Here is a 19,934-nt window from a genome sequence, read left to right as displayed (position 1 = left end):
GTTCTTTTGGGCCTGACAGGAAAAATATCTGAAGAGGGAGAGTTGCAGAGCTGAGCTGTGCCCATGGCTTGGGCCTGGAAAAGAATTTGTATTTAATAACTGTAAAAATACATTTGCACTTGGTTATTTCTTTTACTCCAAGACAGCAGAGGTAGGAATGTGCTGTTCAAAGCTGTACAAGACTTTAGAAATCAGACTGGACTCAAAGAACACATTATTCTACTGGGTACCTGAAACCTTCACTGATTCTGCTTATTCCACCCCTTGGCCTGGACATTGTGCAAACCTGTTTGAGCCTCTTTGGATACAATTCCTGGGCTGTTCCCTCCCCTTTCCCTGAATTTAACGAGCTGCTGGATCTCTGCCTCACCCCCCAACCTGGACCAATCAGTATTTGCTGGTGCCTCAAATAATTCATCAACAATTTACAGATTTATTATACAACACACAATTTCAGGTTAACACTGTCAGCATTTCAATACTTACAACCCTGTCCAGTTTTCTGGAGTCGTTTTTGCAGAGCAGCAGAGCCCTGTGAGCAGCTCAGTGATAAAATCTGTGTTACTCAGCACAGAGTAAAATCTGTGTTACTCAGTCTGTGCTCGGGGCTGGGATTCAGCTGCAGCTCAGCTGGATAAGAGGTCGTTGAGGCAGCAGCCAGTCTGAGGGTCCTTCAGCAGGGAGTTCACCACGTCGTAGAGCTTGTGGTCGTAGGCCAGCCTGTAGTAGGTGTAAATGTCCTCACAGTGGCTCAGGAAGCGCCTCAGGTTCCTCAGGGCAGCCTCAGCCGGGGGCTGCTGCTTCACCCTGCAACAGTCACAAAGGAACTGACACACAGAATTCTCTCAGGCCCTGAGACTCTGCTCTGGGCCTGCAACAATGGCATTTTTAATGAGAGGTTGTACTCAACACCTGTATTTGAATCTCCTGGTTTTTTACTTGCTCTGATTGATTTTAAAGATTTGCTCTGCCCAGCCCTGAGCCCCCTCCTTGTCCAGCTCAAGGACAAGGCTGCATCAGAGTGACTTCTGTGCTCAGGAGCCAAACCCACCAACAAATCCTTCCCTGGAGGGTGGGCAGGCCCTGCACGGGGTGCCCAGAGCAGCTGTGGATCCCTGGCAGTGCCCAAGGCCAGGCTGGACATTGGGGACAGTGGGGATGTCCCTGCCATGGCAGGGGTGGCACTGGGTGGGCTTTAGGGTCCCTTCCCAGCCAAACCATTCTGGAATTCTATTCAAGCCCCTTGTATGACCCTTACCCCATAACAGCTGAACAGTTTAACCCTTTCCTCCTGCCCCTCCCAGGGCCCTGTGCAGGTTCAGGGATTGCCCCCAGAGCCTCACTCACTTCTTGGCCACCTCCTCGAAGAGGCCGGGCCGCAGCGGCCGCTGCTGCTTGAACTCCTCCAGGTAGACAAAGTCCCCCCTGGTGATGACCTGCTGGAACAGCACCTCGGCCCAGTCGGGCAGGAACTCGTAGGCCTCGGCCACGATGGCAGCCTGCAGGGAGAGCAGGACGGGGGGATTGCACACAGCACAACAGGCTCAGGGCTGGGGATCTCCTGTCCCTCCTGCCCCTTGCTGCTGTTCCTGAAAGCAGCTGTGAAATGCAGGGTGACAAAGCACTGTGAGCAACCTTCCTCAGCCCCTGAACAGGGACATTCCCACTGTGCCAGGCTGATCCAGCCTGGCCTTGGGCACTGCCAGGGATCCAGGGGCAGCCACAGCAGCTCTGGGCACCCTGTGCAGGGCCTGCCCACCCTCCCAGGAACAATTCCTGCTCAAAATCCCATCCAGCCCTGCCCTGGGCAGTGGGAGCCATTCCCTGTGTCCTGTCCCTCCATCCCACAGGACACAAGGTTGGGGTGACAGTGACAGGACTCAGAGAAGGAGCAGAGCCCCAAGGGAGCCCAGCTCACCTGGTAGAACCTGGGCAAGGCCAGGATGGCCCCTGGCAGGTCCTGCCTGCCCAGGTTGATGATCCTGGTGCTGTGCCCCGAGCCCAGGAAGTGCAGCTGCAGCGTGAGGAGCCGCGTCAGGCGGCGGCAGCGCAGGGCCTGCCGCACACACGAGTCCTGCAGGAGAGCAGAGCAGCCTCAGAGCTCTGGGGGAACCCTGAAACAGCCCTGGGAGCTCTGCAGGGACTGACAGCACTGCAGCCTCACACTCATTGTATTCCCTCAGTTAAACAAAGCTTCATTCCCACCAATACTCCCATCATAATTATGCCTGGGTTTAAATACTTTATTTGTTCTATCCCTGCTAGTTCAGCTCGTGGTCCCTGCTCTGACAGTGGGGAACCCCCCTGTAACCCCAGGGGTTAAAGGCTGAGCAGGGGCCAGCATGGCACACTCAGACACAGCCTGATGCTGCTGCTGGTGCTGCAGAGACACAGATCCCTCTCTGGGCCCTGCAGACCCTCCCTGGGGCAGCTCTGTGTGCTCTCCCAGCCCAGCCTACTCCCCCTGTGCTCCCAAGGCTGCCCAGGAGTCACTCCACTCCACCTCACTTTACCTTGGAGTAACTTTCTGCTGCATCAATGAACAGAGTCACAGCTTTCAGCAGCAGCTTCTTTAAATTTGCAACATCCTGAAGAGACTCCTCTGGAATAGGAAAAAAAGAAGGAATAACCAATTATTTATAAAGGTAAGTTACAAAACTCCCTCCCAGTGCCAAGTCTGTCCCTGGTGTTGTCTCATAAAGCACCAACACACTAAACCAAAATTTATGTGTTAGAAAAGCAGGAACATGGTGCCTGTTCAGTTAATGGATCAAAGCTTTGCTGGAGCCTGGTTGAGTGATTGGAGACGGGAAAGAATCACTGGTTTCTGTGTCAGATCCCAGCCCTGACCATTGCCAGCTCCACTCAGAAATCCCCTGGCACAGCTCCTGGTGTCACTGCTGTGACAGCACTGGCTGCCCACGCTGCAGAGCTCACCCTGTGGGTGTCACACAAACCCCAGCACTGCACAGAGCCCTGCAAACCCACCGTGGGCTGAGGGAAACCTGCACCTGCTCCACGGTGATGTTCCATCACAGAGAGCCCTGAATGTCCCCCCTGAAAGCACCCGGGGACTGCTCAGGGCAGGAATCTCCCCCAGGGGTGTCCCCATCCCTCCCCAGGGCCCCGCTCACCCACCCCAGGGCCGGCTCTCGATGAGTTTGAGCTGGGTGCAGGCAGCAGCCTCGTGGTTCTGGCCGATCTCCCGGCACATGCTGAAGCACAGCGCGATCATGTTGTGCTTCTCGCTGTCTCCGGGCCGGCAGCGCTTGGTGTAGTCCAGCAGTGCTGCCTTCAGCGTCCCGCTCTGGGCACAGGGGCACGACTGAGCTCTGGCCGCTCCTCCAGCCACCCCAGCCCTTCCCAAAGAGTGACCACTGCACCCCAAAGTGACCACCAGCAGCCCCACACCCGCTCTGGGCACAGGGGGCAGGACTGAGCTCCAGCCGCTCCTCCAGCCACCAGCCCTTCCCAAAAAGTGACCACTGCACCCCAAAACCCACCAGCAGCCTCACACCGTACTCAGCACAGGGGCAGGACTGAGCACGGCTCCAGCCACTCCAGCCCTTCCCAAAAAAGTGACCACTGCACCCCAAAGTGACCACCAGCAGCCTCAGCACAGGGGGCAGGACTGAGGACAGCTCCGGCCACTCCTCCAGCCACCAGCCCTTCCCAAAGAGTGACCACTGCACCCCAAAGTGACCACTGCACCCCAAAACCCACCAGCAGCCTCACACTGTGCTCAGCACAGGGGGCAGGACTGAGCACGGCTCCGGCCACTCCTCCAGCCACCAGCCCTTCCCAAAGAGTGACCACTGCACCCCAAAGTGACCACCAGCAGCCCCACACCCGCTCTGGGCACAGGGGCAGGACTGAGTTCCAGCCACTCCTCCAGCCACCCCAGCCCTTCCCAAAGAGTGACCACTGCACCCCAAAGTGACCACCAGCAGCCCCACACAGCTGGGTATGAAAATCCTGCACTTGTGTGTTTCTTTACATGCAAATGTCAAAATGTGACATTTCTTTATGGCTCATTTAAACAAAGCTATGAATATTTATGGCTTTTAAATCCCCCCATGAAACCTTAACTGCAAATAAAAGCAAAGCAGGACGTGAATGCTCTGACAATGCCAAGTTTCAATGCTGTTCTTGTTATAGCCCTGAACTAATTAGGAAAAAACGGTTTAACTAAAATGAGAATAAGCCTCAGCATTAATTTATTTCTATGAAACATGACTCTCCATTCCTGCACTAAGAAAATAAAATACCCAGAAAATTTCACCCTGAGTAAAGAGCAGTTTCTGCTGCAGCCACACAATTCCCTGCACGTTTGTCCCTCACCTACCGGGTCCAGATTCTTCCTCATGAGCACCTCGAAGTAATGTTTCTGGTGCAGCAGCTCGAAGATGTAGGTCATGTCATTGTACCTGCCAATGCCCGTCAGCAGCCTCACCTGGGGACAGCCAGGGCCTGTCAGGAGCCCCAGGGATGGGACAATCCCCTGCCTGGGCTGTGCCAGGCTCACCAGGCTGCCCATATCCCCTGGAGCCACGGGGGTTCTCCTGAACCGACCCAAACTGCATCTTTTTCATGGTGAAAAGGAAGTTTGGGACCCTTTTATCAAACAAAAATAGGCAGCGACACTTTTAGCAGTGACACCATTCCACTGGATGGGGCACAGGCAGAGCCAGTCCTGGAAGGGGCACAGGCAGCCCTGGAATGGGGCACAGCCAGCCCTAAAATGGGGCAGAGCCAGCCCTAAAACGGGCACAGGCAGCCCTGGAACAAGCAGATCCAGCCCTGGACAGGCAGATCCAGCCCCCCCAGCCCCAGGGACACTCACCACCAGGCCAAACTCCTCCCTGGGGGCCAGGTGCTCCTCGGTGAGCAGCCGAGCCGCCTGCAGCACCCGGGTGATCCCCTCCATGTGGCAGGTCAGGCTGAAGCAGCTGTGGGCCAGGATCAGCAGCTCTGTAACTGAAGAGCAGGAGGACTCTGGTGTTTAAGGGCTGAGGGAGTGAATTATTGCCTCTCTCCAGAAGAGAAAACACAGAACACACGCAAACCACAGAATTCCCAGCCTCCTCCAGCAAAAGCTGACAATGAGTAACACATCAGCACTGCACTGCCTGCCAGCTCTGCACTTGGAAAAGGAAGGGAACGAGTTCTGCATTTGGATTTGAAAAATTCAATTTCCAACTGTGATGAACATGAACAGAGTCACAATTCCCCTCCTGTAACAAACCACCACAATTCCCCTCCTGTAACAAACCACCACAACAGCTCAGGTCTGCATTTCCCACCTCCTGCTCAGCACAAAAATCTGAATTTTGTTTGGAAAATAAACCCTTAAGCAACACCTTTATCTACTTCAGCCCTACTAACTGAATGTCAAATGTGAGATCAGCAGCAGAGCCTTCCCTTTGAGCTGTGAGTTTAATGCCACAACAGTTACACACAGGTTACACCAGGCAGGATTTGCCATTTACTCACTGCACGAGAGCTCCCCACGGGGGACAGAGGAGATTTTATCCAGTAACTTCATCCCAACCAAGGTGTGATCCTGGCACAGCTTGGCGAGCTGCAGGAGTGCCTGGCTCTCCCCTGCAGGGTTCCAGACCTGCTTCTGCCCTGTGGACACAGAGAGAATCATGTCACCACTGCTCATTGTGCAGAAAAAATTACTACTATTTTTTATCATTAATTATGAAGCCCCCAACAAACCAACCTGACATCATCCAGACCGACTGAGCGCTTGGGACTGCAATCCTAAAAACACTTGGGGTGTTTTTGCTTAAATTCAACAGTCAGAAAATTCTTTTTTGGAAGTTTAACCCAACAAAACCCTACTGGGTGATCATACAGCTGCCCCTCATTTCCCAAAGGAAAAAAAGAAAGGGGAAAACCCTTTGTGATGCTTTACACAGGGAAATGCACATAATATTCCCAAGTCAGATGATGTGGGGCAGCAAAGATCACGGTTAAAAATCCTTTTAAAAAAAAAAAAAATTAAATTTATGCCCAACAACCTTAACTCGTGCAACACCACACTGGACAGAGAAATAACTACAGATGAACATTTGTACAGAACTTTCCATCAGGCAGACAATGCTCAGAGAGCAGAGCTGCTCTGACACCCCTGGCTGGGACTGAGATTGCAGGGGCTGCTTTGGGGGGCACAAATCCCACCCAGGGACTAAACCCAGGTGTGTCCCCAACCCTTTCCTTGTGCAGAGACCAAACCTGGGCATGTCCCCACCTTTTCCCTGTGCAGAGTCCAAACCCAGGTGTGTCCCCACCTTTTCCCTGTGCCAAGGCCAGCAGTTCCTGGGTGATTTGCTGTGCCAGCAGCGTGGCCACGGTGTCGGGGGGCAGCCCCTGGCAGGTGATGAAGGCCTGGGCTCTGCGGCCGCGCTCCGGCCCCGGCCGGGCCAGGATGGCCCCCAGCACCTCCCGGGGCTCCCGTGCCCACACCTCATCAAAGGAGCAGCCCAGCTCCTGGGGGGGCACAGAGATACCTGTTAGAGTAGCCCGGAGCCATGGGACATCCCCAAAACCACAGTCAGAGCAGCCCTGACCCATGGCACCTCCCCAAAGGAACACCCAAAACCCCAGTCAGAGCAGCCCTGACCCATGGCACATCCCCAGAGGAGCAGCCCAGCTCCTGGGGGGGGGCACAAAGATACCTGTCAGAGCAGCCCTGAGCCACAGAATATCCTCAAAACCCCAGCCAGAGCAGCCCTGAGCCATGGGACATCCCCAAAAACACAGTCAGAGCAGCCCTGAGCCACAGAACACCCCCAAAAACACAGTCAGAGCAGCCCTGAGCCACAGAACACCCCCAAAGGAACACCCAAAAACCCAGTCAGAGCATCCCTGACCCACAACATATCCCCAAAGGTGCAGCTCAGGTCCTGCAGGGGCACCCAAAATCCCAGTCAGAGCAGAACACCCAAAATCCCAGCCCTGATGAGCTCCAGGCCACGCTGGCAGTGGAGATCACCTCAGCACCTCATGCCCAGGAAGCCTCTGGCCTTTTTCCACACAAAGGGTTGGCATTTCCCCCTCTGCAGCTCCCTGAGGGCCCTGCCCAGGACTTTCCCCCCTTTCCCTGCCCTCCCCAGCCCCAGCAGAGCCCTGGGCTGACCTTGGAGAGCTCGTAGAGACACAGGACCTGCCTGCAGTAGCCCCTGCCATGGACACATTCCTCTGCCAGGGCCTTCAGTGCTGCCACCACGGCATCATCCCCACAGCCCAGAGGGGTCCAGTCCTCCAGGCTGGATGCTGCGAACACAAAAACATCAATTCCTATCTCATAAAGGCAGACAAATCCCTTACACCTGGGCAAGGCTCCCAAAATCTGCAGTGACTCCATAAACTTTCTCAGTCTTTGAAAACTGAGCTCTTGACACCTCAGACTGTTTAAATTTTACGTTTGTTTGAGGGTACAAACAACGTAACAGAACACAAATATCCTCAGCAATATCTCAAATAAAACATTTCTAAGCATGAGATTGAGTAAGGGCTCTGCAGCCCTCCTGAAGGGTTTGGATTAATTTCTGCTCTCCTGTGTTTATTCAGCTTTACACATCGCTGTTAGAAAGGGATGGTCCAGCTGAAACTCACTCAGACTGCACAGACATGCAGAGAACTTTACAGATAAACATTCTTAGCCTTGCTATTAAACAAGAAACACTAAACCCTTCATAATGTACAAAGGAGTCAGAAAAAGATATTAATCAAAGCATTTCCTTGCTCCAGCTACAGAAAAAAAAAAAAAAAAGAGTAGAGTGTGTTTTCTAGAAGCAGGAACAGGAATTAAAGGCCAGTGCTGCTTTGCTGGGCCAGAATGAAGAGCTGCAAGAAATGAAATGTTTGGGATCTTTAGAAATTGCACACAGGGGACACATGCAAGGCTTCAGACTCCTTTCACAAGAGCACTAATGAACCAGGGAGGGAGACCAGGAGGAGCAGGGGTTTTGGGGAGGTGCAGAGAGGGAGAGGAGGGGCAGGGCAGGGGAATTCAGGGCTCACTCACTGCTGGGGGCTCTGCTCTCCGCGCTGCCCTCGCCTGTCCCCGCTCTGGCCGCCAGCAGGGCCCCCACCTCGGGCTGCAGCTGCTCCAGGCCAGCCTCCCCCGAGGCCAGGGCCCTGCAGTGCAGCACCAGGGACACGTCCCTGTGCCACAGCTGGAAGTAGTGGCACACCCGGGTGGCCTCCAGGACGCTGCCCTGGTCCAGCAGGGTCCCCAGCAGCGCAGTCAGCGCCGTCCGCTCCGCCGGGCCCAGCTGGGGCTCCCCTCCTGCCAGGGCCTCCAGCCCGCCCTGCCTGGCCGTGTTCAGGGCTGGCAGCCTGGCAAAGGAGAACTGCTGGGCCAGGCTGCTGAAGGACAGGGCTGTGGGCAGCCCAGGACCCGGGCACTGCCCCGAGCTCCCGGCCTCCAGTGCCCGCTGGGTCACCCGGCACAGCCAGATCTGCTTCTCCACCTCCTCCAGCTCCTGCACGGCCACCCCGGGCTCCTTGGCCAGCCAGTGCCCGGCCAGGGTGAGCAGCAGCTCTCTCTCCATGGTGCTGGTGGTCTCCTCCTGCCCTGGGGGCTCCCACACGTCCTTGGCCTGCTGGAGGAAGAACCCTGCTGCTGCCCGGCTGCAGATGGAATGTTTGCTGAAGGTGTCGTTGCACTTTTTCCAGAACTCGGCTCTTGTCTGGGTTTGATGCCACTGTCCAGTGTCTCTTAAATGATGTAGATCTCTCAGAACCTGTTAAATCCACAGAGGTTTATCACAGTTATCTTTCCAAGGAAGAAAACTCCAGCTTGCCCAGTAAGGTCAGCAGTGCCCCAATATGCAACAAGTCACAGAATTGGTTTGGGTTGGAAGGGACCTTAAAGGTCATCCCATTCCACCCCCTGATGGACAAACCCATCTCTTTTTCTCCCCAAATAAAACTGCTTGCATACAAATAAAACCAGTAAGAGAATTCGGACAGTTGTACTGTACCCTGCAGCTCAGCACTTACAGTTTGGTGCACTCGCATTTAAAATAAAAAAATGACTTAACAAAAAAAAAATCACATTTGAGGAAGGATGAAGAGTTGCACCCTGAACCCTGGCAGCAGCAGGAGGAAGAGGAGACTGTCACCCACTGCACTGTACCTCGTGTGTGACAATGCTGTCCACGGGCAGCTGGGCCAGGGCTGCCACCTCCCGAGCCAGGCTGAACATCCCCTGCTCCTGCAGCTGCTCCAGGATGGAGCTGCACTCCCCCTGGAAAGCCTCCAGGCTGCAGGAGGTCAGGATGGAGCTGCTGATGGAGATGGAGGAGTCCCTCAGGGCCTCACTGAGGGCACAGAGCCTCTTCACGTGTGGACCTGGGGCAAAGAGAACAAACAGCTCAGAACAAACCGGCTCTGAACCCCAGGGAAGGCTGGACTTCCCCCCAGGATCCAGCCCTGCCAGAATTCCCCCTGCCCTCACCATCCAGCAGCGGGTTCTCTGCTGCAGCCAGGAGCTGCAGGAGCTTCCCCAGCTCGTACTGAGTCTGGCACTGCTGCAGCATCAGCTCCAGCAGGAACAACGCCTGCGACTCCAGCCAGGGCACCGGCGCCTCGGGGGCTGCTCCTGCTGCTGCTGCCAGCTGTGGGAGGGAAGGGGTTAATGCTCAGGGCTGCTGGAACCCTCCAGGCTCAGAATTTCAGCCTTTCTGGGCTAAAACACACTCAAGCAAGCACTAGATTTGACCTGAGGCTGTGGAACAGGCTTCCAAAATTGAGTGATGGCACTGGGGTTGTGGGTGTGAAGTTTGCACAGTATTGTGTGATATCACAGAGTAAAAAACTTAATATGTACTAAAACCTTAATTCTAATATATATGGGGCAAGATGGAGGATTCAAAATGTTGTCTAAGTCCTTCTTCTTGGTTTGGGAGGTTTTTTTCTAATTGGGTGAGAAAGGTCCACACTGCAGACCTTGTGTGGTCATTATTGGGTTAAAAGTATAAATAATCTAGGTGTAATCTCATTATTGGGTAATTAGCACTTAAAAGACCTTGGAAAGAGTTAGAGATACTCCATTTTCTACCTTGTTACTTCAAGCTCACAACTCATGAGTCTGTATATAGATAATAATTAATAAACACTGAGTCTGAACATAAAACTGTGACTCCCATGTATTAATCCCTGCCCTAACAGGAAGAAAAGGACAAAACAACCACACACAGGGTGTCCCTTTTCTGCTGCTCTTGGGTGGGAATGGGAATGTGCTCTGCCCCTCCTCAGGGAACAAGGACCTGCTGGGGAAGGGACAGGGAGCTGAGCTGCCTCAGCCTCAAATCCAGGAAAAACAAACATTAATGACAGGGAATGTCAGTCTCAAAACACTCAGGGAACCACAAACCTGGGATGGAAAGAATTGTTCAAATATCTGCATTAAGAGACAAGGAGCAGCGTGGGGAAAGCCCAGCTGTTAAACCCCAGCAATGGCATTTAGGGAAAATGAATTTCCTTACCTGTGTGAGGCTTTCCTGAAATTGGTCCAGTTTGGTTTTAGCCTCGTTGTACTTTTTCCAGTTCATGCACAGTTCATACATCTCCAGGATGTGCAGCAAAGGGGAATCCTTTAAGACACAAAAACCAGATGATGATAAATTCCCAGAAGTACCTCAATAAATAAATCACACTTCAAAAAATCATCTATTATGTCATTCAGTAAATGTACAATTTGTCTTCCTCAGCAGCAGAACAATGAAGTTTTAATTTATTAAAATTGCATGCAAGGTTGATGTGGGATCTCCAAATCTGTGATAACTGGAAGAACTTCCCATTTGACTGGGAATTTCAGTGGATAGCCAGGTTATCCTTGGCACAAAGCAGGATAGAAGGGGATTTACAAGCCCAGAAGGTGAGACACATCAAAAACACATCCCCTCACCTTTAAAAAGAGCTGGAAGCCATTCAGGAGTGTTTTACTCTTCTGCTTCCTCAGGAAGACTCTCCAGATGACAGCAAGGTCCTGCAGGTCCCACTGGGGACCCTCTGGCAGGCTCTGGCTGTGGGCAGTTGCCTCAGCCCTGGTGGCACCATCCACAGAAGTGACAATCCACACACAGAGGCAGGAGATGAGGTTTGCACCCTGCAAATGCCAAAAGGACGGGTTTGCACCTCCCCTCGCTGGTGGGAGGCGTCAGGCTGTGCACAAGGAGCACAGAAATACGAAAACAGATTTAATGCACAGAGCACAGCTGGGCACAGCCAGCAGGATTTAACCCCTCCAACACCAATAAATTCAGACTCACAGGGCAGCAGGCTGCCAGCACACTGAGAACAGGGGCTTGTGTCCTCAGCCCTTCAGCCAGCAGGAACCGGGAGGGGCTGGGCTGCTCCTGGCACTGCAGCAGCACCTGGAACAGGCTCCCTGCAGGATTCCTGCCAGCAGCACCAGCCTCAGCAGAGAGCAGCTTCCCCAGGGCCAGCTCCAGGTGGTCTCTGAGCACGGGAGGGAATTCCTGCAGCAGGGGAAGGACCTGGGGGGAAAACAGCACCAAAACCTTGTGAGGGCCAGGGAGGAGAGGGAGGCACTGAATGCACAGAACACTCTTCAATTCAGCTCTCAGAACAACTGCATTATGTTATTATTTCATTGTTCTAATGAAAGATTGAAGCTCATCCACAAAGCTCAAATGTCTCCTAGAGAGCCCCAGTTCTGTTCTCTCTTGTAGTGCAGAAATGGGGCTACTCAGGTGCTTTGTGGAGTTACAGATTCTTCAAAAAACAACAAGGAGATCCAAGTTAAAGTCCTAGGCCTGCTAAGCATCATCCTACCTGCAGTTACCCAGTAGCTCCCTGACATGACTCTTCCCAATTGCTTTTATTGGAGTATTTTATTTCATTTTAAAATCGCGTTCAAAACCAAAGGTGGAAAATTTGGATTCTCAAATGTTTAAGTATCTTTTACCAAAAAAAATCAATTTGAGTTTTGAAAGGAAAGATGAGTGGCTTTATTATAACTCACACTGAACATTTGGCAACTCTTCAATTAAAAAAAATAAACAAAAACAACCCAGTAACTACCAGAGTTTAAATTAAATTTACAAGTGTAAAGGGAATTAAATTTACAAGCAAGGGAAGGGCTGCCACAGTCCAGGGGTACTGACATCCCAAAAGAACCAAACCCCAGGAGCTGGTGAGGCTCCTGCTGTCCCCACACTGGGACATCCCCTTGTTCCAAGACTCAGAGTGCACAAACAGCTCACCTGGGCTGGCTGGTGGCCCCAGAGCTGGCTCTGGATGAGGAACTGCAGCCACTCGCTGGATTTGGCACATTCCCTCAGGAAGGACGTGCTCAGCTCCAGGTGATGGAGTTTGCAGAACTGCATGACCAAGGCCCACTGTCTCCTGGAGTCACTGGATGTCCTGCAGGGAATTCAGAGAGCTGCAGACGCCCTGAACTGCAATACCAGGTGTGAAGTGACCCTGTGAGCCAGAGCCAGGCTGCAAACAGCAACAGGGTCACTGCAGAGAGGCCACATCCCCTGGGAGCTCCCCCAGGGCAGGCACTGCCCTGTCCTGCCCTCTCTGGTATTTCTGACACACAAATAACAGAAGTCAGTGCTCAGGTAACCCCCCAGTTCTCACCTCTTTATTCCCTGGTGATCAATGGCATCCCAGAAAGCCTCTTCCAACCAGGTCAGAACTGCTGCTGCTGCTGCTTTGTCACCATCAGCCAACTTCATTAACTTCTCAACTGTTAGAAAAAACACATTGCTGAGGTGATCAGAGCCAGGGCAGCATTTCCAGTTGGGAAAGAGTTTCCTAGTTGGGAAAGCTGACACCTGTGGCTCTGGAGTTACAAATTCAACTTTCTGAAGGCTTTTCTAGGATAAATTTAATTTCCCTACACCTCTGATCTCCCTGCAGGTGTGAGGCAGTTTTCAAACAGGAAGGAGAAGAAAGGAGATGTGGCAATAGACTTTGTTTAACTCTCTGTAATATTATTACACCACCAGGCTGAACCTCACTGGTATCAGCCCCAGGCAGCTGCAGGACAGTGTCTGCTGGATCCTGATACAGCCTGCATCACTCCTCCTGCCTTATTTGACACGACAGGATAAAAAAGCCACCTTTAAAATGACCACAAAACCAGGAACAAAAGAACAACAAAGTTCTCAGATGCCTTTAATGCACTGCTGAGCCAGCAGGGCAGCACCCCTGAACTCCTCTTTGCTCCCCTTCCCAAAAAACCCACAACACCCATCCCAAATCACACCAAGCCCCCTTACCCAAGGAGTCCCTGGAGTGGCTGTGATGATGGAGAGAGGCCTCAGGGCTGCTCCTGTGGCTGAGGATGAGCCTTGCAGCCCTGAGCTGCACACGCAGGCGGAGGCTGTCGTGCCCCAGCAGCTCCAGGAAACACACACAGGCTGCAGGCACCGAGGGGACACCCAGCGAGGACAGGGCCAGCCCCTGGGCCTCCCGTGCTGCCTGCTGGACCCTGCAAGGAGCAACAATCCCGGGGTTTGTCCCACTCCCTGCACAGTGAGCCCCGGGCAGGGCAGTGCCCACCAGGCACTGAACCCCCAGAGTCAGAAGCTTCAGTGATAATATCAGCCTGAAGGTTTATATTTATAAAAGGTGTGGGTGTGAGAGTGAAGGCTCACACGTGGGAAGCGGGGTTTGCAATTTAATGGGTTTATCAGAAGCTGAAGTTGGTGGAGTTGGTGTCATAATAAAATGAAATTAATAAAATTTTAGATAGTGTATATCTATCTGATATACGTAATATATATATACACTTTTATATATGTATATACTTATAATACATATATTATACGTGTACATACTTATGTATATACTTATATATATTTATATATAAAATAAATAAATATATACTTATATAGAAAATAAATTATCAAATTAATAGTATATGTATATGTATATATATGTATATACATACTTATATACGTATATGTATATACATATATAAGTATGTATATACATATACATACTTATAATACATATATACTTATATATACTTATGCATATATATACACTTACATATATTAATATATAAATTAAATAAATAATTATATATAAAAAGTATCAAATTAATAGTATATGTATATACATACTTATACATATATTATATATATACTTATACATATACATACTTACCTATATATACTATATACATAAGTATAGATATATACTTATACATACATATACTTATACATATATATTTATATATAAATTAAATAAATACATACTTATATATAAAATAAATTATCAAATTAATAGTATATGTATATACATATATGTATATACGTACTTATAATACATACATTATATATATACTTACATATATACTTATACATATACATACTTATGTATATATACTATATACATAAGTATATATACTTATACATACATACATATATACACTTTTATATATATATTTACATATAAAATAAATAAATATATACTTATATATAAAATAAGTTATTAAATTAATAAAACACACACATCCCCAGCAGCTGAGGGCAGAAAGAGACTCTGCAGAGTTTACAACCCACTGCAGCACCAGGAACCTGAGTCTGACCTGCAGATGGTGCTAAGGGAAAAATGTACCCAAAGGGTTTTTGCACAGCAGCCACTGAAATAATCCTGTGTCCCTGACTGAGTGTTAAACATGACTTCACTGTACATTCAGGGATGTTTCCCTTTTTGCCCCAGTTTTACCTGTTCACACAAGAGAAACAAATCTGTGTGGAAACGATGGGGAGGAACAAACAGTGACTAACAGACAAACCAGCCATTCCCACAAACAAAGTGATTTGTTCTAATTCCCACACTAAACAGCAAATTTCACGTATTCAGACACGATGTGCCATTGGACTGAACTCTTCTGAACACCTGATTTTGAAGCTTCAGCCAGAACATTTAATAAAAGCCATTTTTTTGCCTTACTAATTAAACTAAAGAAGTGTCACCATTAGGAAACATCAAAGACAAGGGGCATCATTCTCCTTGAAATCACCTCGGGGCTGAGGTTCCTAAAAGTAGAACCCACCCATGTTTGATCTGACTGGCACATCTTCCTGCCTTCCCTTGTGCAGATTTTACTGAGGTTATTCCAAACCTCACCTGTTTTCAGGTGACATTTCATTTCTAACCCTTTGGGACACCCCCAGCTGCACTGCTCAGCCCTGCCGTGCTGCAGGGGAGGAGGAATCCCCTCCCTGAGCTGGCTCCTGTCCCTGCTGAGGACACTCACAGCAGCCTGGGGGTTTTGCTCCGGGCCAGCTGCTGCCCCAGGAAGGTGCCGAAGGCGAAGGCAGGGCGGGCGTGCAGCAGGTAAAACAGGAAATCCAACCTCTCCAGCACGGCGTGTCTGCTCACCAGCCCGGGGCTGGAGAAGTGGGGCAGATCACTCCAGGCATCTGGGAACACAGAGCAGCACCGTGAGACACAGGTGAGCTCATATAGATACTGTGAGACAGAGGTGAACCCAGTATAGATACAGCTGAACCCTGCACAGACACTGTGAGACACAGCTGAGCCCAGCACAGACACTGTGAGACACAGCTGGATTCACACAGACACAGCACAGACACAGCTGAGCCCAGCACAGACACTGTGAGGCACAGCTGGGCCCAGCACAGACACTGTGAGACACAGCTGGATTCACACAGACACAGCACAGACACAGCTGAGCCCAGCACAGACACTGTGAGGCACAGCTGGGCCCAGCACAGACACTGTGAGACACAGCTGGATTCACACAGACACAGCACAGACACAGCTGAGCCCAGCACAGACACTGTGAGACACAACTGGATTCACACAGACACAGCACAGACACAGCTGGACCCACACAGACACTGTGAGACACAACTGGACCCAGCACAGACACAACTGGACCCAGCACAGACACAGCTGGACCCAGCACAGTGAGAGGAGAATCAAGCACAGCTCCCCTCACTCTATTTCAGACCTTGGATTATCCAAAACTACACTGAAATCCCCACTCCTCACTGCAACATCAGAGCTCTGCATCACCTCTGCTTGTTTTTTTAAAAAATGTTCTTTCTATCTTATATTTAGAAAAATTCTGCCTGCGAAAAGCTTAATGCAAAAATTTAGAATTTTAGTTCAAAACCCAATTTTAGTAAATTACACTGTTTTTCTTGTCAAAGAAATGGCCTTTTGGATGAATTTATCTGCCAAATAATTCCCCTGGAATGTATTTTATTTTATGTATTTTGTTTTAGGTGCTCAGGCTAGGAAAGCATGCAAAGCTTGGCAAGAGACATACCTGACACAGCAAGGGTGTTTGTTGACTGCCAGCCAAATAATTTCGTGGGGTCAAAGGGCATTAATGACTGAAAGATCAAAAATAAAATACATTGAGGCAGCTGAAGAATTTCACATCACTGTCCTATAACTATCAATTCCTAATTCTCTTACCGTTACAAACATTTTAAAATTTAAATATTGTAATTTCTGCAATATCAAACACTGAACACTGCAAGAACATCACACTCCAGGTGTGGAGATCACTTGAAAAAGCAGCTCAGGGTAAAGCTGGGGAACTTCAGCTCCACATCAGGGATCCCAAAGGAACAACAGAAACAACTCCTGGTCCCCAGGTGCAAAAACAAACTTCTCTTTGCCCGTGTCCTGCCAAAAGCACTTTCTGTACCTGCAGAAGGTGGTAGAGGGAGATGTCAGGAGGCAAAATCCCATGGGCAGTGCAGGGGGGAAAGAGAGCAGCCTTGAGCTTGGGGTAAGGGCTCAAGGCCATCTTCAAGAGCTGGGGATCAACTTTCTTCAGAGGTTTTTCTGTGTCTTCGTTCTGAAGGACCTGCATTGCAAACAAGCAAAATCCATTAGGAGAAAACTGCATTAAACAACAACAAAACAACTTTGGGGTGTGCCAATCCACCTCACGGGAGTTTGACATGCAGCGACAACACAGAAAGCATCATTTTATTTTTATTTTTTTTGCTGTAAAATACTTTTAAGTTGTATCAAACCCATTTTTCCCAGCACAGATGTTGCAGCTGCATTCCAGAATGGGGCATTTTTCTGTCAAAGGCACGAGTGCAGGACAGGGAAGGGATCAGGGAGCCCCAGGGGAAAGGGAGCAGGGAGCCCCGCCAGGGGAAAGGAGCAGGGAAGGATCAGGGAGCCCCAGGAAAGGGATCAGGGGGTTCAGGAAGGGATCAGGGGGCCCAGGCAGTACCTGGTCGATGCCCCCAGGCCCATACACTGTAGTGGCCAGGGCCAGCAGGGTCCTGCCCTCCAGCAGGATGCTGCTCACACCTCCCTGGCTGCTGGGGATCAGCATCTGAGCATTGGCCAGACTGGCCTGGAAAATCATCTTGGGATCTTCAAAGGAAAAATAAATTTAAAAAAAATAAAGTGATATTTAATGCCATGCAAAAACAGTGTTAAATCATCAATCCCACGTTGTAGGTGTCCTCTGACTGTGAAAAACACTGAATTTTTTACTTTCTGTTGTCCATCCTCACTTTGCCTACAAACACAGGTAAGATGAGCTAAGGTTTACCAAGCTTTCCCCTGTTTCAAACCACAGCTTTGCCACAGTTTAGCACTGGAGTGGCTCAATTCTTTATCCTACACTGATTATGCTGTCTAAAAAAAGCTTCACTTGGGATTATTTTTGTCTTTTGTTAATGTGTGACTCTGCAGAAGATGAAATGTTTAAAAAGTGCAACGAATTAGGGGCACAAACTAATAGTTTTCAGTAAAGCAAACACATAATCCAAGGGCAGAGAAATCAAAATGCACCACAGGGACCCGAGGAAAGGTTTAATTTTAATGAGATGTGTATTTTGTTATGAATTCTCCTTCTGTTCCACCTGCTGGGGATGTCACTGAACTGGAGGGAAGGATGATCACACACACAGAATGATTCTCATTTCTGTGCAGCCTCCAGATCTTTGAGTGCAGCTCAAGCAGGAATTAAAACACAGATTTCAGAGATGAGAAGTGATGGACAGGGGGTGCAGCCTCCAGATCTTTGAGTGCAGCTCAAGCAGGAATTAAAACACAGATTTCAGAGATGAGAAGTGATGGACAGGGGGTTTTCAGCAGGACAGAGCAGAGGTTTAATGAGCTGTGCCAAACCCTGGGCCAGGGCAGAACCCCCTGTGAAATCCCTACCTCGAGGATTGCTGGCGACCCCTCTGCACTGAACCAGGAACTCAAACCAGGGATGGGCCTCGTGCAGCTCCTTCTTAGCCAGGACAGGGCAGTTTGAAGGGGTTAAACTGGAAATAAATCAGCAGCAGAATGAAAATGCAGCATTGGAGATCATTGGTGTAACACAGCACTAAAGGTTTGGAGCATCTCAAGGGTGTTATACAAATACAAGTGGTCAGACAACCAGAAAATGATGGACTGGCTTTTTTTTTTTTTTTTTTTTTTTTTCTGGTCCATATTCCTGATAATTCCAGTGTTAGACTGGAGTTACAGCTCAGAAATTTTAATTTCCAAGTATCCCTTAAGTGGGAATTATTCATACAGGTCCAAAGCCTAATATTGGTACCACCCTCAAATCCCAAATTCAGGTGGAATGCAGCAATTTCCTCTTCTGTGACCATATCAGGAGCCAACTCAAACCTGAGCTTAATAAAGTTTCTGAATTCTGTATATTCTGACTTGTCCTGGCTCATTTAGGATTGCATTGCTTATGGCATTATACTAATTACACCAGTAATTGCTTCCTTTCATGACTGACACACAAATTAATATTAAGACAACCTGAATAAAGCTTCAAAATACAAATTCAAAAAACTTTCTGGATACAGCTTAAAATCTCATATGCTGCCAGGGCTGAGGAAAACTCTCCCCACAAGCTCAAACTGTGTTTCCTTCTTTGAACCTGAGATGGGAGGGAAGCATTCCTACCTGTAATAGTCCAGGTAAGTGTAGAGCAGGTACTGCAGGCTGTGCTCCAGGCAGTGGAGCACAAACTGAGCATGGAAATCCAGGCCACTGGCAGTGCTGTATTTTGGCACAGGGTGAGGATTCTGCAGGACTCCTCCGAGGCACGACAACCTGTGCAGCAGGAGCTCAAAATCTTCCAGCTCAGAACAGACAAAAATTCCCTTTCTGTCAGAGAAAATCACAGACACTGAGCACACAGTTCTCTTTGACAGGTTCTGATGGGTGTTTTCAGCTCAGAATTAGAGCAGACCTGTCCCTCTCAGGAAACAATTCCTTACTGAGGCAAACACAACGTGCCAAAATCCATCTGTGCAGGTCACCGCCCAGAACAGTAAAATGCTCACAATTCCCTCCCTTGCATCAAAGCTGGAATCAGGAATTTAACCCCTGGGAAACTCCCAAAGGCTGAGGGAGGAGTGCTCTTGCTCTATGGCTATTACTGTTTTCAGATAAGACAATAAACACATTTATCACTGGATTTGTGCTGTTCCCAAAAGCAGCAGTATAAAAATATGCCATATTTTTATATACCAATATGATCAAGGATTTTATTTCTGATTTTGGCTTCACCCAGGAAGGAGAGGCAGTGAGAAGCCTTACCTGGCCAGCTTGTTGAGGATGTCCTGTCTCATGTAGGTGCTGCACAAAGTGCTCCTGTCCACGATGTCAGGGCTCAGGGGGGGCCAGGCTGGGCCACAGGGAGCCTGGCTGGGCTCTGACTCCTCAATCCAGGCACTGACACTGGGCCAGTCATGCTGGGCTGTCAGGTGCATCCAGAGAACCTCAGCACTGCAGTTCCTCAGTTCTGTGTTTCAGAAAGGCAAAGGGATGAAAGCAGCACACACAGAAACAGCCCTAAGGGAAATATTGATATTTTCTTACATGGAATTGTGGAATGGTTTGGGTTGGGACCTTAAAGAGCATCCAGTTCCTTGGGCAGGGACATCTTTCACTGTCCCAGGCTGCTC

At 49.6% G+C, this 19,934-nt stretch overlaps 1 protein-coding gene across 1 annotated transcript in view; it reads right to left on the bottom strand.

Annotated features, from left to right (window-relative positions):
- Window positions 1-410: 410 nt before the first annotated feature.
- The window catches only part of SPG11 (SPG11 vesicle trafficking associated, spatacsin), a gene marked incomplete at its 5' end in the record, with an annotated part of 29,260 nt that continues 9,736 nt past the window's right edge, over window positions 411-19,934 (bottom strand). Inside the window, 26 exons of the mRNA XM_083870668.1 lie at window positions 411-807; window positions 1,348-1,499; window positions 1,919-2,074; window positions 2,514-2,602; window positions 3,139-3,307; window positions 4,346-4,453; window positions 4,844-4,977; window positions 5,494-5,631; window positions 6,300-6,498; window positions 7,148-7,284; window positions 8,039-8,759; window positions 9,155-9,369; window positions 9,476-9,635; window positions 10,506-10,613; window positions 10,928-11,128; window positions 11,292-11,519; window positions 12,249-12,408; window positions 12,631-12,739; window positions 13,275-13,486; window positions 15,266-15,431; window positions 16,307-16,373; window positions 16,694-16,855; window positions 17,237-17,382; window positions 18,181-18,287; window positions 18,928-19,131; window positions 19,567-19,771. Coding sequence (XP_083726794.1) covers window positions 627-807; window positions 1,348-1,499; window positions 1,919-2,074; window positions 2,514-2,602; window positions 3,139-3,307; window positions 4,346-4,453; window positions 4,844-4,977; window positions 5,494-5,631; window positions 6,300-6,498; window positions 7,148-7,284; window positions 8,039-8,759; window positions 9,155-9,369; window positions 9,476-9,635; window positions 10,506-10,613; window positions 10,928-11,128; window positions 11,292-11,519; window positions 12,249-12,408; window positions 12,631-12,739; window positions 13,275-13,486; window positions 15,266-15,431; window positions 16,307-16,373; window positions 16,694-16,855; window positions 17,237-17,382; window positions 18,181-18,287; window positions 18,928-19,131; window positions 19,567-19,771 — 4,634 coding nt within the window. The 3' untranslated portion in view covers window positions 411-626. The remainder of the gene's footprint in view (window positions 808-1,347; window positions 1,500-1,918; window positions 2,075-2,513; window positions 2,603-3,138; window positions 3,308-4,345; window positions 4,454-4,843; window positions 4,978-5,493; window positions 5,632-6,299; window positions 6,499-7,147; window positions 7,285-8,038; window positions 8,760-9,154; window positions 9,370-9,475; window positions 9,636-10,505; window positions 10,614-10,927; window positions 11,129-11,291; window positions 11,520-12,248; window positions 12,409-12,630; window positions 12,740-13,274; window positions 13,487-15,265; window positions 15,432-16,306; window positions 16,374-16,693; window positions 16,856-17,236; window positions 17,383-18,180; window positions 18,288-18,927; window positions 19,132-19,566; window positions 19,772-19,934) is intronic.

Source organism: Zosterops lateralis (assembly GCF_965231275.1).
Source record: "Zosterops lateralis genome assembly, chromosome: 13".
In the NCBI taxonomy this organism is placed as follows: Eukaryota; Metazoa; Chordata; class Aves; order Passeriformes; family Zosteropidae; genus Zosterops; species Zosterops lateralis.
This window is presented reverse-complemented; position numbering and strand designations above follow the sequence as displayed.